This window comes from Choloepus didactylus, chromosome 11 (assembly GCF_015220235.1).
Source record: "Choloepus didactylus isolate mChoDid1 chromosome 11, mChoDid1.pri, whole genome shotgun sequence".
Taxonomy (NCBI): Eukaryota; Metazoa; Chordata; class Mammalia; order Pilosa; family Megalonychidae; genus Choloepus; species Choloepus didactylus.
Genome location: NC_051317.1, coordinates 61,273,295 through 61,289,165, shown reverse-complemented (window position 1 = coordinate 61,289,165; position 15,871 = coordinate 61,273,295). Strand labels below are relative to the sequence as shown.

At 37.9% G+C, this 15,871-nt stretch overlaps 1 protein-coding gene across 3 annotated transcripts in view; it reads left to right on the top strand.

The window, feature by feature from the left end:
- C1QTNF3 (C1q and TNF related 3) overlaps positions 1-15,318 on the top strand; it is a 32,035-nt gene extending 16,717 nt beyond the window's left edge. For all 3 annotated transcript variants that reach the window (XM_037799032.1, XM_037799031.1, XM_037799033.1), the window contains exons 5-6: positions 10,314-10,413; positions 13,398-15,318. In XM_037799032.1, the coding sequence (XP_037654960.1) occupies positions 10,314-10,413; positions 13,398-13,557 (260 nt within the window). In that variant the 3' untranslated portion in view covers positions 13,558-15,318. The remainder of the gene's footprint in view (positions 1-10,313; positions 10,414-13,397) is intronic.
- Positions 15,319-15,871: the final 553 nt, after the last annotated feature.

Here is a 15,871-nt window from a genome sequence, read left to right as displayed (position 1 = left end):
TGTTTCTAACATAAAATCTAGTATACTCTACATTCTGACTGTGCCTTGCTTGTTTTTAAACCAATAATATGTTTTAGAGCTTTTTCCATATCATTACTTCATTCTTTTTTACAACTGGATGTATTGAAGTGTATTTAACCATTCTTTTATTTCTGGACATTTGGATGGTTTCCAGTCTTTTGTTATTAAAAACAATGCTGCAATGGTTAACTTTAAATATACCATTTCATAACTTAGCAGATAAAGATATATGTGGAGGCTAAATTATCAGACATTAGTAATTCCTGGTTATCCTACCAGGATTCCTGGTAATCCTACATGGATTGCTATATCAAAGAGTAGATGTATCTTTAAGTGTCATAGATTTTGCCAAATTAAGGGTTGTATGATAATACTTGTATTATGAAGGTGTAAAAGTAATTTTGTACCAGTCTCATCAACAAAATATGCTGTCAAATGTCTGACATCTGATAGGTGAAAAATGCTATTTTAAAACACTTTTACTTTGAAATAATTTTAGAATTATCAAAGAGTTGCAAAATATTAGAGTTCCCTTATCCCCTTTAACCCATTTCCCTTAATGTTAACACCTTACAAAACCATAATACAACTGTCCTAGTTTGCTAATGCTGCGGAATGCAAAACACCAGAGATGGACTGACTTTTATAAAAAGGGGGTTTATTTCACTACACAGTTACAGTCTTAAGGCCACAAAACGTCCAAGGTAACACATCAGCAATCGGGTACCTTCACCGGAGGATGGCCAATGGCGTCCGGAAAACCTCTGTTAGCTGGGAAGGCACGTGGCTGGCGTCTGCTCCAAAGTTCTGGTTTCAAAATGGCTTTCTCCCAGGACGTTCCTCTCTAGCAAGCTTGCTCTTCTTCAAAACGTCACTCACAGCTGCACTCCGTTTCAGTCTCTTTGAGTCAGCACGTTTATATGGCTCCACTGATCAAGGCCCACCCTGAATGGGTGGGGCCACGCCTCCATGGGAGTATCCCACCGAGAGTCACCACCCACAGCTGGGTGGGGCACATCTCCATGCAAACAACCTAATTCAAACGTTCCAACTTAATCCCCACTATTCTGTCTGCCCCACAAGACAGCATCAAAGAATATGGCTTTTTCTGGGGGACATAATACATTCAAACTGGCACAACAACTATTAAAATGAAGAAATTAACTATTGAATAAATTATAGACTTTATTTGATTCTACCAGTTTTCCCACTTTTATGTCCAGGATCCAATCTAGCATCCTACATTGTATTTAGTTGGCATGTCTTCCTCATCACTTCTAATCGGTGGCATTTCCTCAGTCTTTCCTTGATTTTCATGGCCTTGATTTTTTTTTTAAGTACTGATCCTATATTTTATAGAATGTCCCCCATTTTTGCTTCAGTTGATGTTTTCTCATGATTAGATTTTGGTTGTGAATGGAGGTCATGCGGTTGAGAAGAAAACCGCAGAGGGATTATGGCCTTCTCTGTGCATATCAGGAAGGACTCAATGCTGATGAGTCTTATTTAATCTGATCTGGCTAAGGTGGTATCTGTCAGGTTTCTCCACCATAAAGTCCTTATTTTTTCCATTTGTAATTAATAAATATCTGTGGGGAGATACTTTGAAACTATGAAAATATTCTGTTTCTCCTTAAACTTTTACCCACCAATTTTGGCAACCATCAGTGAACCTTCCAGCAGTTATTGTGGTGTTTATTGGTGATTTCATATTTCTCTAATTTTTTCTCTATTTATTAATTGGAACAAATTGTTCCTTTGCCCCTTTTATTAACTTATTCAATCATTTATTTATATCTGTATAGATTCTTGGCTATTCATTTTATTCTTTGGATTATAATCCAATATTATCATCATATATTATGTTGCTCAAAATTTTCCACCTTTGGCCATTATTGGCTCCTGTGTCCCCCAACATGCCTTCTATCATTTATTTATTTATTGATTTATTTATTTATTTATTTAGCACTTTTGTATTAGTTTCCTATTGCCACTATAACAGGTTACCACCAATTTAGTGGCTTAAAGTAACTCAAATTTATTCTCTTATAGTCCTTAAGGTCAGAAGTCCAAATTCAGTCTGACTGGACTGCTTCCTTCTGGAGACTTTGGAGGAGAATCTGTTCCTTGCCTCTTTCCAGATTTCAGAGGTTACTGGTCTTCCTTGGCTTGTGGCCACATCATTCCATTCTCTGTTTCTGTTATCACTTCCCTTTCTCCTCTCTGACTCTGACATCTGCATCTCTCCTACAAGGAGATTTTGATTACATTGACCCCACCTGGATAATCCCATGTTCCTGTCTCACAATCCTTAATCACACCAGCGAAGGCCCTTTCGCCATATAAGGCAACATTCATGGTTTCTGGGGCTTAGGATTTGGGACATATTCAGAGGATCATTATTTAGCCTACTAGAACTTCCTTACTTGCTGGCACAACAAGATGCTTCAGCTACATACTGGATTTTTCCCTGTCCAAGCTCTGGAATTGCCCATTTTTCTAAGGAAGACTTGTTCATTTTATCTGAGAATACTATCTGGGTGCTAAGTATGCTCGTTGTTACTGGAATGTCACTGGTTCTAGGTCTTGTCAAAGACTTAGAGCTAGGAAATACAAGTGTCCATACCAACAAACATATCTGTATTGATATCTGTATTTGTCTATATGTTTGCACTGTGAGTGTGTGTGTGTGTGTGTGTGTGTGTGTGTGTGTGTGTATTTTAAATCAGGAGTCCATACTGATACATCTGATTCCAATCTAGCACCACAGGGTTCATTCTAGCATTCCCCTTTGTTTAGTTGTAACTTCCTTCTTTTGACCAAGAGGAACCCAGCTCTCATAATCTATAATATAAATATTTAGGAGAACCTAAGATGGTGGCTAGGAGAGACAGGGCAAAAAAACACCTCCATGAAAAATACAGGATAAAAGCCAGTAAGTGACCCAGAACACCAGTTCCAGTGATGCACCAGCTGGACAAGTTCTGCTAAATCCACAGGGACCGTGCACTTGGTGAAACTGGGAGTCTGCATTCTGAAATGAGTGAGTAAGCCGCTGAATATCCGGCAGCCACGCTGCAGTGTGGGGAAACAGAGGGTTGGTGTTTGGAGGTGGACTAGTTCTTTTTTAAAAAAAAACAAAATCGGTTGCAGATACGGCAGCGAGAACCACACAGTGAAGCGCGGCAGGAATGGGCTGTGCGAAAGCCACAATATCTGGCATGGAAGATAGGCTTTCGTGCACCCACTGCTAATTGTCTCAGAGCGAGGAAGGCAGAGGTGAGCCAAAAGGGGAAAATACCATGCCCCTTGCAGCCATCTTCCTGGTGGGCTGGGAATGCTCCTGCCCGGCGCCGGAGCCACAGCCCAGAGTCACACCAAAAAACCCAGTGTGACAGGAAGTGTTTCCAGCATCACACACACACACCAGAATATCAGGAGTGGACAATAGCCTTTCGCGCACCCACAGCTAATTCTCTCGGAGCTGGGAGGCAGAGCTGTGCGACAAGGGGGAAATTAACATGCCCCATACAGCCATCCTTACAGCAGGCTGGGAACACACCTACACGGCCCGGCAGCCCAGAACTCCCCTTGAGGGTCAGCGTGCACTTGTGACATAGCACAGCCTTCCCTCAGCAGAGGCCCCAGAAGGGCACGGCTTGGAAGAGGGACCCACTCAGAAATCCCACGGACCATATGCCAATACCAAAGACTTGTGGGTCAGCAGCAGAGACAATCTGCGGTGAGACTGAAATGAAGGTTTAGACTCTTGGAACAGCCTTAAATCTCCAGGAACACCTGAGAGGTTTGATTATTAAAGCTGTCCTCCCTCCCTAACTGCTCTGACACACACCCCACATTCAGGGTGGACAGCACCAACAACACACCCAAACTTGGTGCACCAATTGGACCCCACAAGAATCAGACCCCCATACGCCACAAAGACAAAGTTGGATGTAACTGGCTTGAGGGGAACAGTTGGCTCGCAGACGCCACCTGCTGGTTAGTTAGAGAAAGTGTATGCAACCAAGCTGTAGATCTGACAAATTAGAGATTCGTCTTTGAATAATCCTACATATCCTAAAAGAACCCTATCAAGTAAAACAAATGCCAAGAGGCCAAAAACAACAGAAAATTTTAAAGCATATGAAAAAAAACAGATGATATGGATAATCCAAACCCAAACACCCAAATCAAAAGATCAGAGGAGACACAGTACTTGGAGCAATTAATCAAAGAACTAAAGACAAACAATGAGAGCATGCCACAGGATATAAAGGACATGAAGAAGACCCTAGAAGAGCATAAAGAAAAAATTGCAAGAGTAAATAAAAACTAGATGATCTTATGGAAATAAAAGAAACTGTTGACCAAATTAAAAAGATTCTGGATACTCATAGTACAAGACTAGTGGAAGCTGAACAACAAATCAGTGACCTCAAGGACCACAGAACAGAAAATGAAAGAACAAAAGAAAGAATAGGGGGAAAAAATGAAAAAATTGAAATGGACCTCAGGGATATGACAGATAAAATAAAATGTTCAAATTTAAGACTCATTGGTGTCCCAGAAGGGGAAGAGAAAGGTAAAGGTCTAGAAAGTGTATTCAAAGAAATTGTTGGGGAAAACTTCCCAAACCTTCTACACAATATAAATACACAAAGCATAAATGCCCAGTGAACTCCAAATAGAATAAATCCAAATAAACCAACTCCAAGACATATTCTGATCAGACTGTCAAATACTGAAGAGAAGGAGCAAGTTCTGAAAGCAGCAAGAGAAAAGCAATTCACCACATACAAAGGAAACAACATAAGACTAAGTAGTGACTACTTAGCGGCAACCATGGAAGTGAGAAGGCAGTGGCATGACATATTTAAAATTCTGAGAGAGAAAAATTCCCAATGAAGAATACTTCATCCAGCAAAGCTCTCCTACAAATTTGAGGGAGAGCTTAAATTTTTCACAGACAAACAAATGCTGAGAGATTTTGCTAATAAAAGTCCTGCCCTACTTCAGATACTAAAGGGAGCCCTACAGACAGAGAAACAAAGAAAGGAGAGAGAGATACAGAGAAAAGTTTAGTACTAAAGAGATTCAATATTGGTTCATTAAAGGTCATTAAGAGAGAGAGGGAAAAAATATATCTGACAAACATAAACCAAAGGATTGGATGGCTTATTTAAGAAATGCCTTCACAGTAATAACATTGAATGTAAATGGATTAAACTCCTAATTAAAACATATAGATTGGCAGAATGGACCAAAAAATATGAACCATCAATGTGTTGCATACAAGAGACTCATCTTAGACACAGGGACACAAAGAAATTGAAAGTGAAAGGATGGAAAAAATATTTCACTCAAGTTACAACCAAAAGAAAGCAGGAGTAGCAATAATAATCTCAGATAAAATAGACTTTAAATGCAAGGATGTTAGGAGAGACAAAGAAGGCCACTACATACTAATGAAAGGGGCAATGCAACAACCAGAAATAACAATCATAAATGTTTATGCACCCAATTAAGGTGCCACAAAATACATGAGACAAACACTGGCAAAACTGAAGGATGCAATGGATGTTTCCACAATAATTGTGGGAGATTTCAACACATCACTCTCTCCTATAGATAGATCAACCAGACAGAAGGCCAATAAGGAAATTGAAAACCTAAACAATCTGATAAATGAATTTGATTTAGCTGACATATATAGACCATCCCATCCCAAATCACCAGGACACACATTCTTCTCTAGTGATCACAGAACTTTCTCCAGAGTAGACCATATCCTGGGACATAAAACAAGCCTCAATAAATTAAAAAAAAAAAATGAAATTATTCAAAGCACATTCTCTGACCACAATGGAATACAATTAGAACTCAATAACCAGCAGAAACTTAGAAAATTCACAAACACCTGGAGGTTAAACAACACACTCCTAAAATAAATGATTTATAGTATAGAATGTAGGGGAACTAACAATAGAGAGCAATAAATGAAGGGGGAACGATAACCCAATAAGAACAGATAAGCTATCGTGTAAATTTAACGCTCTGGGAATGCCCAGGAATGACTATGGTTTGTTAATTTCTGATGGATATGGTAAGAACAAGTTCACAGAAATGTTGCTATATTAGATTATTTTCTTGCGGTAGAGTAGGAACATGTTGGAAGTAAAGTAGTTATTTTAGGTTAGTTGTATTTTTCTTACTCCCTTGTTATGGTTTATTTGAAATGTTTTTTTATTGTATATCTTTTAAAAATATATACATAAATATTTATTATTTGGTCAACCACAGTATACAAATAAACTGGTTACAGAATTGCTAACTCATATCACATAAGGAAAAAAATCAACAACTAGTGTTCAAAGTTTGTATACAGTTCTTTTTATCTTTAGCCTTACAGTAGCTAGTCAAACACTGTCAGATGTTTTCTTATCCATACCCTTCAGTGAAATTACATTATTCATTTGTAATAGATTAATTTGTCAAAGTCTCATCCTGAGTTTCCCCCACATTCTGGTCAATTTCTAAAATATTTGCATAGAGTAAAATTAATTCTTTGTGTTGTACAGTTCTTTGGGCTTTGACAAGTGCATAGAAATATAGAGATATATATATCCACCACAGTATCAACAGAACAATTCCATCAACCCCCAAATTCCCTTGTACTATCCCTTTGTGGTCAACTTCTGCAAAACTCAACCTTTGACAAATACTGGGCTGTTTTCCAACCTTATAGTTCCAATATGTCATATAAACGGAATCAAATAATATATCGGGTTTGGGGTCTGACTTCTTTCACTCAGCAAAATGTATTTGAGAATCATCCATGTTCTTGTATGAATCAATAGTTTCATCCATTTATAACAAAGTATTCCATTGAATGGATGTATCACAGTTTATGCATTTCTAGTTGAAAGGATATTTAGATTGTTTGAGAAGTGATCATCATTGCATAATGTCTCTCTTTATCCTTGATAGTATGTCTGAAGTATACTTTATTTAATATAGTATAGGTACTCCAGCTTTCTTTCAGTTAGTGCTTGCATGGCATATTTTTCCATACTTTTACTTTTAACACATGTTTTTATGTTTAAAGTGATTTTCTTGTGGACAACATCTAGTTGGTCTTACTTTTTTTATCCTATCTCACAATCTCTGTCTTTTAACTAGTGGGTTTATCACATTTAATGCAAGTTTTGATATGCTTGAACTAAATTCTACCCTCTACTGACTGTTTTATATTTGTTCTATTTGTTATTTCTTTTTCTCTTTTTCTGCCTTCTTTTGGGTCAATTGGGCATTTTTTGTGATTCATTATACACTTATATTTAAACTCTTTCTTAAATCTTTTTTAGTTGTTGCCATAGAGTTTACAATATTAACCTGTAATTAATCAGAATCTAACTTCAAATGATATTAGATAACTTAAAAAAGTAGTGTAATGACCTTAGAACCAAATATTCCTAATTATTCCCTCTCATCTTTTGTGCTATTGTCACAATTTGAATTTTACATGTGCTATAAGCACACATTGAATTGCTACCATTTTTGCTTTAGATGATCAGTTATCTTTTAAAGTAGTGCTCCTCAACCAGGGGTTATTTTTGCCGCAGGAGACAACTGGAAATGTCTCAAGGCATTTTTGTTGTCATGACTGGGTACAGAGTGCTACTAGCATTTTATGGTTAGAGACCACGAGTGCTGCTAAACATTTTACAATGCACAGATAGACCCTCTTATACAAACGTAACAAGGAATTTTCCATTCCAAAATGTCAAGAACACCATGGTTGAGAAACTCTGTTTTAGAGCAACTAAAAATAATTTTTAAAATGTATTAAAATGCTCTACATTTTATTGTGAAGATGCCGATTTCTATCTGATATACTCTTTCTGCCTGGAGAACTACAAAAAAGAGTAAGTCTGATGGTAATAAATTCTTTTAGTTTTGTTAGTGGGGGAAATCTTTATATATTTTTCATTTTTGAAAGATATTTTCACTGAGCATAGGATTCTGAGTTGACATTTTGTTTCCTTTCGACACTTTAAAGAAGTTACTCTATTGTCTTCTACCTTGCATGATAAACTTCTTATCTTGGTTCCAATGTATGTAACATCTCTTTTCTCTAGTTTACCTTCAAAATTTTCTCTTTGTCTTTTGTCTTTAGCAATTTGAATCTGATATGCCTAGGTTGTCTTTGTTGAGGGAGGGAGGAGATTACCTTTGGTGATTTCTGAGTTTTTTGGATCTGCAGTACCTGGCATTAAATTTTGGAAAATTTTCTACCATTATTTCTTCAAATATTTTGTCTGCTCCAATATCACACCCTTCTCCTCTTGGGATTCTAATTATGCATAAGTGATCTCATTTGACATTATCATACCAATGACAATTTATATGGACTGGATACTCTGTTTCCTTTTCTCTTTTTTTCTCTTTGTGTTTCAGTTTGGGTAATTTCTAGAGACCTATTTTGAAGTGTGCTGATTCTTTCCTCAACTGGATCAAGTATACTGATAAGCCCATGAAAGTGATTTTTCACCTCTGTTACTATAAGCCTTCCTTTGTAGTCTAATGAAAAGTTGATTAAAGTGACCATTTTATACTTTTCAACTTTGGGAGTGACAGGACAGAGAAGGCTGATTTTGCAATTATAGTAGCACAAAGATCTAAAAACTGTAATGCAAGTTTATTGCCTCTGGTTTCAGTACCTTCCCTTGCAGAAGAAAGTCATGTGTATAACACAAATTCACTTCTGTATTTACAACTCTGACATTTCATTTTATTCACAGCTGGATTCTTAGTCTGTTCTTTCTAAAATGTTTCTGCAATCTTTTTTTATACTACTTTTTTTCAGAAAAATAATATCTTTCCCTGTCATTTTGACTCCAGCTTTATCTTCTCGAAGCACTGAAAATTATCTTCTTTGAGGGGAGGGGTTCTAATATGAAGTTTCATAAACTGTAAAAATCTTCAACATGTATAAACTTTTTTTGAGTCTGGTAGTTTTTATCTGCTTTTACTTTTCATCTGTGGGCCCTTCTCCAGGCACATGAATGGACATGACTGATTTTTATACCATTTCCATTATTCCCAGAGTATTGTGCGGGACACTGATTACGTGCTTCGACTGGTCAGGCCCGCCAAGTCGAAGCACGTAATCAGTGTCCCGCAGTATTGGATATGCATGCATGGCACTTACTGAAGCATAATAATATTTCCTTTATTTGTTTGATTCAACTTGACTTAGAAACAGATGGATCAACATGACACCATCACAGCTTTTATCTTACTTTATTATTGTACCTTTGGGAAAGTGCATATATTTGTTCAAACTGTTTTAGATATTTCTGTATTTTTCTCTTGCAAGGCCATTAGTCCGAGAATGTAACATGGAAATCAATAAGTGCCTGATGACTTATATTCACCTTTCCAAAATGCAGTCCCAGTTCCAAGATCATTTGGAGTTGGGAAGGTGTTCCTTTTAGTTTGTCTCTGTGCTTTTGAATTCTTCTTAATTGTTCAGTGGAAGTATTGTCTATGTTAGCATTTAGAGTGTATCAGGTCATATTAAACTGCTTTCAATTTAAGAGCCCAAAGCTCTTACAAGAAAATTCACATCTCTTAAAATATGTTGAAATGAGGACCACTGAACTTTTAGTTTAGGGTTGACCTGCTAAGTCTAAGTTGTATCTTACTGTTTATTGTACATAATTTCACCAGCTTACAATGAATAAAATGAGAACTCATGGGCACTATTTCTTTAGAACTAGTAAACATTTATTCTGTAACCCATTTTGGGGCTAATGCCTATGGTAAGTATAGTCATCCATTGTAATGTTATACTTGGCTCATTTTCTTAGGACATAGAAGGCCATGTGCTTATCGCAGACACAGCTCTGTACTTTGTTGATGTGGATCCCAGTACACGCTGATTATAGTTAATCTGTACAAAAAAACAGCACATACTTTGCCCTAAGCTTCTTGTCAGAGGGAGAGGAAGTGATAGAGCCAAAAGTATGTAGACTCCTTTCCTTAAGAACTTTGTAATCTTGTGGAGATGCCCAAATAAACACTGAAAAAGTGTTGGGAAAATTTAAAGAACTTTGAAGATGAAAGCAGACAAAGAGACACTCATGCAAATAAAAGCCATGGAGAATTTCATGCTATACAGAATATCAAACAAAAGAAGGGTGAAGTTACTTACATCTCCCTGCTATCTACAGATCTTCAATGTATAATAGTTAATGTAAACATGGATAAACATCTGCCTTTTTCAGGTGTGTATTTCTTCACCTTCAGCATGATGAAGCATGAGGATGTTGAGGAAGTATACGTGTACCTTATGCACAATGGCAATACAGTCTTCAGCATGTACAGGTGAGTGGTCTTTTCTATCACACATGCCATCCAGACCACTGTTTGCTCAAAGGATGCCCAATGCCAGGGAAGTGTATGGGGGTCAACAGAACCTGACATGACCTCTGTCCTCAATGAGTGTTCCCACACACCAAAATACAGTCCGATTATAAACCATTTGGGAAAAAGTAAATCTGATGAATTTGAGCTTCCATAGGTTGACAAAAGGCCTTCATCCAATTACTAGCAACACTTTCCACAACCAACCATTTGCACTCTTTTCTTAACTGTTTATTTTACCCTTCTTTCTCTGTCCTTTCTCTGCTTTCCCACTTTCCTATCCCCTTTGCCTAAAGCTAAATAAACCCTCTTGGTGGTCTTCTCTGGTGCCCCCCTAGGTTGGCAGATTGAGAGACTTGGGACTAGTTCTATTTAGGCTGTGCTGCTCCTGCTGATTCCAGCAACCTGGCACTAGGGATCCTTGGGGGGACAATTCTTTTTGAAAGAAATATTGCAACTCACTCTGATGTAAGCCTAGGATATGCACCAAGGCAGTGAGTTATCTATGAAAAACTTTGTAGCTGTTATCTATGCCCTGTTATTTTTGATAACCTGGGAAGATTGCCATATTTTCTTCTGAAGCCTATCCTGAGTGGGAGGATGTACTTGAAATGCTAAAAAAGAAAAAGACAAGTTATGGAAATGAAACCGCTGCAACAAGAGATCCAGATGATAGTGGCTCAAACACAACAGAATTTGATTTTTCTTGAGCATATGGGGCAAAAGTTCCTGAGGGAGGGGCTGTGGGGAGTTTGAGAGAAGGATTGCTCTGCCTTGTTCTTGAGGGACCCAAGCTGATGACTCTGGCTTCTAAATTCTCTCTGGTCATTGTCATTGCCAGAGTTGGGAGGAAGAAAGAGCAAAGAGCTTGTGGAAATTTATGTGCTCCAGTAATTCCATTCAGAGAACTCCACTGTGCTCCCCTCCTTCTTTCCCCAATGCAAGGGACACAAGAAAATGTAATCTAGCTTCTATGGAAAAAGGGAAAAAGGAGTCTTCTGAACAGTTAGCCTTTTCTGCCCCTACAGCTACAAATTCTGTTGGACCCTTCTTCCCACACCTAGAATATGCAAGCCCTCATCTTAGCCTCTGCAGGAGATCATCTAAACCCCAGTTAATGCATTCAGCCCAGAATGAAGTCAGTCCCTTGGTTATTTTTCTTTTTGTCTTCAGATTCTATCCTCTGGAAGGGTCTCCCCTGGCTATTTTTCTCCATGACCACATCCAAAAGCTGAGGAGACCCTCCTTGGGGCTCTTTCATAGCCTGCTTCCTGCTGGTGCAAATTTGCAAGTTTGAGTATCTACTTGAACATCTCTAGCATTTTTAGGAAAAGTTTGGGTTTTTGGATAATTTCCTTTCCTCAAAAACTTAGTAGGCTTTTGCTCTATTTGCTTCAGGTCAGCTACATATGTTAGTTAACCACATCTGATGTTCTTTTTTGACAAATAGTTTTTCAGCCTGTTATTTCTTTGCTTCCTTGCCCTTATGCCTCTTTCTCTCTCAATTTAATGTGGCTACCATGAGGACTTCTAAAACAATAACTTTTGGTAGAAAGGCAACATTTTAATATCATCTGATGATGCCACAGGCTGTATCTATTTGACTGAATGAGAGGTGATAATGGGAAGTCAATGACTTTATCTCTGCCCTTGAAGGTATAAAAGCCCTTGGCTTTGCCAACCCTGTTAGGCCCCAACTTTCTAGATATTCTCTATTTGCTTCCTCTGCTTTAAACCTGTCAGTTTTTGTCTGAACTCATCTTTTTTAAAGAAAATCTTTCCCAAAACAGCAAACAGCATTTTGTTTTTTTCCAATTGCTTTCCTTACTTAGAGTCCAGGTTTGGTAGGTATTAGGTCTACCTTCCAAATTATCATATGTTTTACCAGATGTTTTGCCACAGCATAACATGGAGCTCCAGCTTTCTAGCCCATATTTGTTTTCCTCACTGCTCTCTGCCTGGTCATGAGCTGATACAATATATTTTAGTTTGGGTTATGGTAGTAACCTTCTTCAGTACCAAAGTCAAGATGAGTTGGTGTCTTAGTTTTCTTGAACTGCTATCACAAATACTGCCAACTGATTTTGGCTAAACAACAGGAATTTATTGTCTCATGGTTTCAGAGGCCAGAAGTTCAAATCAAGGCATTGAGAATACCATGCTCTCTCCCAGGGTTGATGGTGTTCAGGGCCACCTTGCCACAGTCCTCGGGGCTACTTGGCTTGAATCCCTGCCTCACATCACATTGCAATGGCCTCTCCTTTCTTCTTGCTCTTATTTTTCTGTTGAATTCTGGCTCTTCTCTTTGGCCTTCTTTGCAACCCTGGCTCTGGTTTCTCTTTAAAAGTCCTCTTGTAATCCCAATGAAGAACCACTGTCATCCACTGGGGCCACACCTTAAGTAAAAATAACATCTTTAAGAGATCCTCTTTGCAATGGTTCACAACTATAGGAATGCAGTTTAAGATTAAGAACATGTCTAAATTAGGGTACATAATTCAATCTGCCACCTTTAGGTTATGCTACACGGCTGTAACATAGGCCCAAAATGAAGTGATTCAAACAGAACAGAAATTTCTTTCTTTCTCATGGAGCAGTTCAGAGAGGATGTTCCAGTTTGGGGCAGTAGAGGAAGAGCTCTTCTCTACACAATCTTCAAGAACCCAGACTTCAACACGTGATTTCCAGTGTCATTCTGGTCATTGTCATTACCATTCCAGAAAGTCATAATGAGGAAGGAGCATGGGGGCATGTTTGTGAGAGTTTTATTGGACAGGCCTGGAAGTGGTACATGTCATGTTTGCCTACATGCTATTTGGAGAATATAATCACAGGACTGTACTTAAATGCATGGGAGTCTGGGAAAGAAGGGGAGGACAGATTTTGGTAAAGAGCTGATTGTCCACTGTGAAAACTAAGTAGCTGCCACCCTTTTTTCTTTCCAGCTATGAAACAAAGGGGAAATCAGATACATCTAGCAACCATGCAGTGCTGAAGCTGGCCAAAGGGGATGAGGTTTGGCTCAGAATGGGCAATGGCGCTCTCCATGGGGACCACCAGCGCTTCTCCACCTTTGCAGGCTTCCTTCTCTTTGAAACTAAGTAAATAAACTAGCTCCACTTTGGGGAAGCCTTGCAACTGAGATGGTATTGTTATGATCTGAGAAACATTAGAGTTGAGGGTTCTACACACACGTGTTTCAGAATTATTTCTATATGTTACATCGCTATTTGTGCTACAGGTACACCAATAATGTTGGATGACTCAGGACCTCAGAAGAATAGAACCACAGTATTCCCAAGTGACCTTGACTAATATACTCAGCACCTTTATACTCTTTCCAAAGCAAAGAGAATTCCCCTTTGATGAAGGTTGGAAATAACTGCTCCCATCAGACAAGCCATTTGAAGTTTTGAGTTCATCATTCTTTATAACTTTTCAGAAAACACGGTGCAGTGATTATGATGGGTCTGGACAAGAACAGGGCCACTTGCTAGGACCCAGGTGCCAGAAAAATTTGTAAAGCCCAGACTATGAAGTAAAATTGATCCAGTGGGTCAATATTCACGAATAAAGTATAAATATTTTCTAGTAATTCAGATAACTTTTATGTAGCAAAAATATTTAAAAGACCCACAAATATTTGACTCTTCCTTTTCATAAGGACTCGACTGTAATCAAATCTTGTCTTCTTGGCATGTATTTTTGGAAACAGAATTTTCTCATGATCCAGACTTGGGCTTATCAAGTCTGATTTATTGACTCTGGCCGCATTTCATAGTTTGCAGTACATTCTTGTTGACTGTCCTGCAGAACCAGTTTAAGTGAGCTTAGGTTCACAGAGGGTAGATACTTATCATCTTCTTTTCATCTGATTTGGAAATTACCCCAATAAACTTATACTTTACACACACTGACATATCACATTGAAGGAGCTGCTGATAAAAAATGTAATGGTATTCCACTTAAGAGACACAAAAGAAAAATTCACAGCCTTTCAATTAAAATAATATGACTTCCTTTATTAACGTATTTAATCAATATCCACAGAACAACTATTATGTACCAGATATAGTAGGAGGTTATTTGACTGTTGCCTATCCCCGTCCCTCCCCCTCAATTCTCAAAGGATTAAGATTTGTAGCCAAAACAATATTCCCAAGAATCTGCCATAAGTTCTAAGGATAGTACTCAAAGAGATGTTTTTGGTTTATTTTAAGCAAAGAAAACATCACTGGGATATGTCTTTACCCTGATGTAAATCGTATTTAAAATGTACTGTAGAGCTGCCTAACTAAAGAACATTATTTAGCAAATTCCCATAGAAGTAATGAGCCCTTAATTTATTTTCTTTTACAATATGAATTTCCACATAGGCTTCCTAACTATGGGTTTACTTGTATTGATTTCTGCCTACAGCTGGAAGCAGAGAGTATGAATTAGGGCTACCCTATCAGTTAACTTAGTGCTTTCCATGCTCAGTTCAGCCTTTGACCCTTTCCCTTGATCCACAAATATGTCTCAACCCTTCCTGAATTCACTTGCAGTGCTATCTTAAAGTGAATTGCTACTAGCTATAATGTGCTCCACCAGTGTTGTATCTGTGATTTTGATATGTTCTCCCCCAAGGGCTGTGGGGGGTGTGGGGTTAAGAGTTACTATTCCCAAATGTTGTATGTGTTTTGTAGACATGTATTGACAATAGACATTTGAATGTTGCATGTTGCCCAAAGGAATTTCATTTCTGAAGAGCATATTACTAATAAATTGCCTTAGAGAAAGATTTTCTCATGCCTTTTCACAAAACTGTGGCAAGAAGAATATAATAAGCAATATATGGAAATAAACACATCTTTGTTAAATGTACTGTTTTTAACATTATTAATATCATTTGATAGCATAAAATTATAAGTCCTTACAGTTTGTTAACATAAAGTTAAAATATTTTCCTGTAAACTATGTGAAGAGCCATACAAATCGGTGACATAGGCAGAAGGCAAGGTCACCTGCCTCTGAAAAAAATTCCACTTTTCAGTTATTTCATTGTTGTAACTTCACCTCTTTTAGTCTTTAAGCTATTGATGGTTTGAGGATCCCATATTAAAATCTGAAAATCTCTGAGAGGAAGCTTCTTTATGTTACACATCCAAAGTCTTTCTATAAATGCCTAAATTACAGTTTTCCCCCTAATTTAAACACCCAAGGTTTGGGTGTAGGCAGCTGGAAAGCATCTCATTCTTGCAAAGAATAAGTTCCAAGTGTGAGAAAAAGTGGTTAGCAAGGGAGCTAGAAGGGTAAGATAAATAACATGTTCACAATTTTACCCAAGAGCAGAACTACACATAAATCACTGAGTTCAGGGAAAGACTAGCTCAAATTTCCCCAAAAGATCTTCATTACAGTTGTGCCAAGTTTTGCC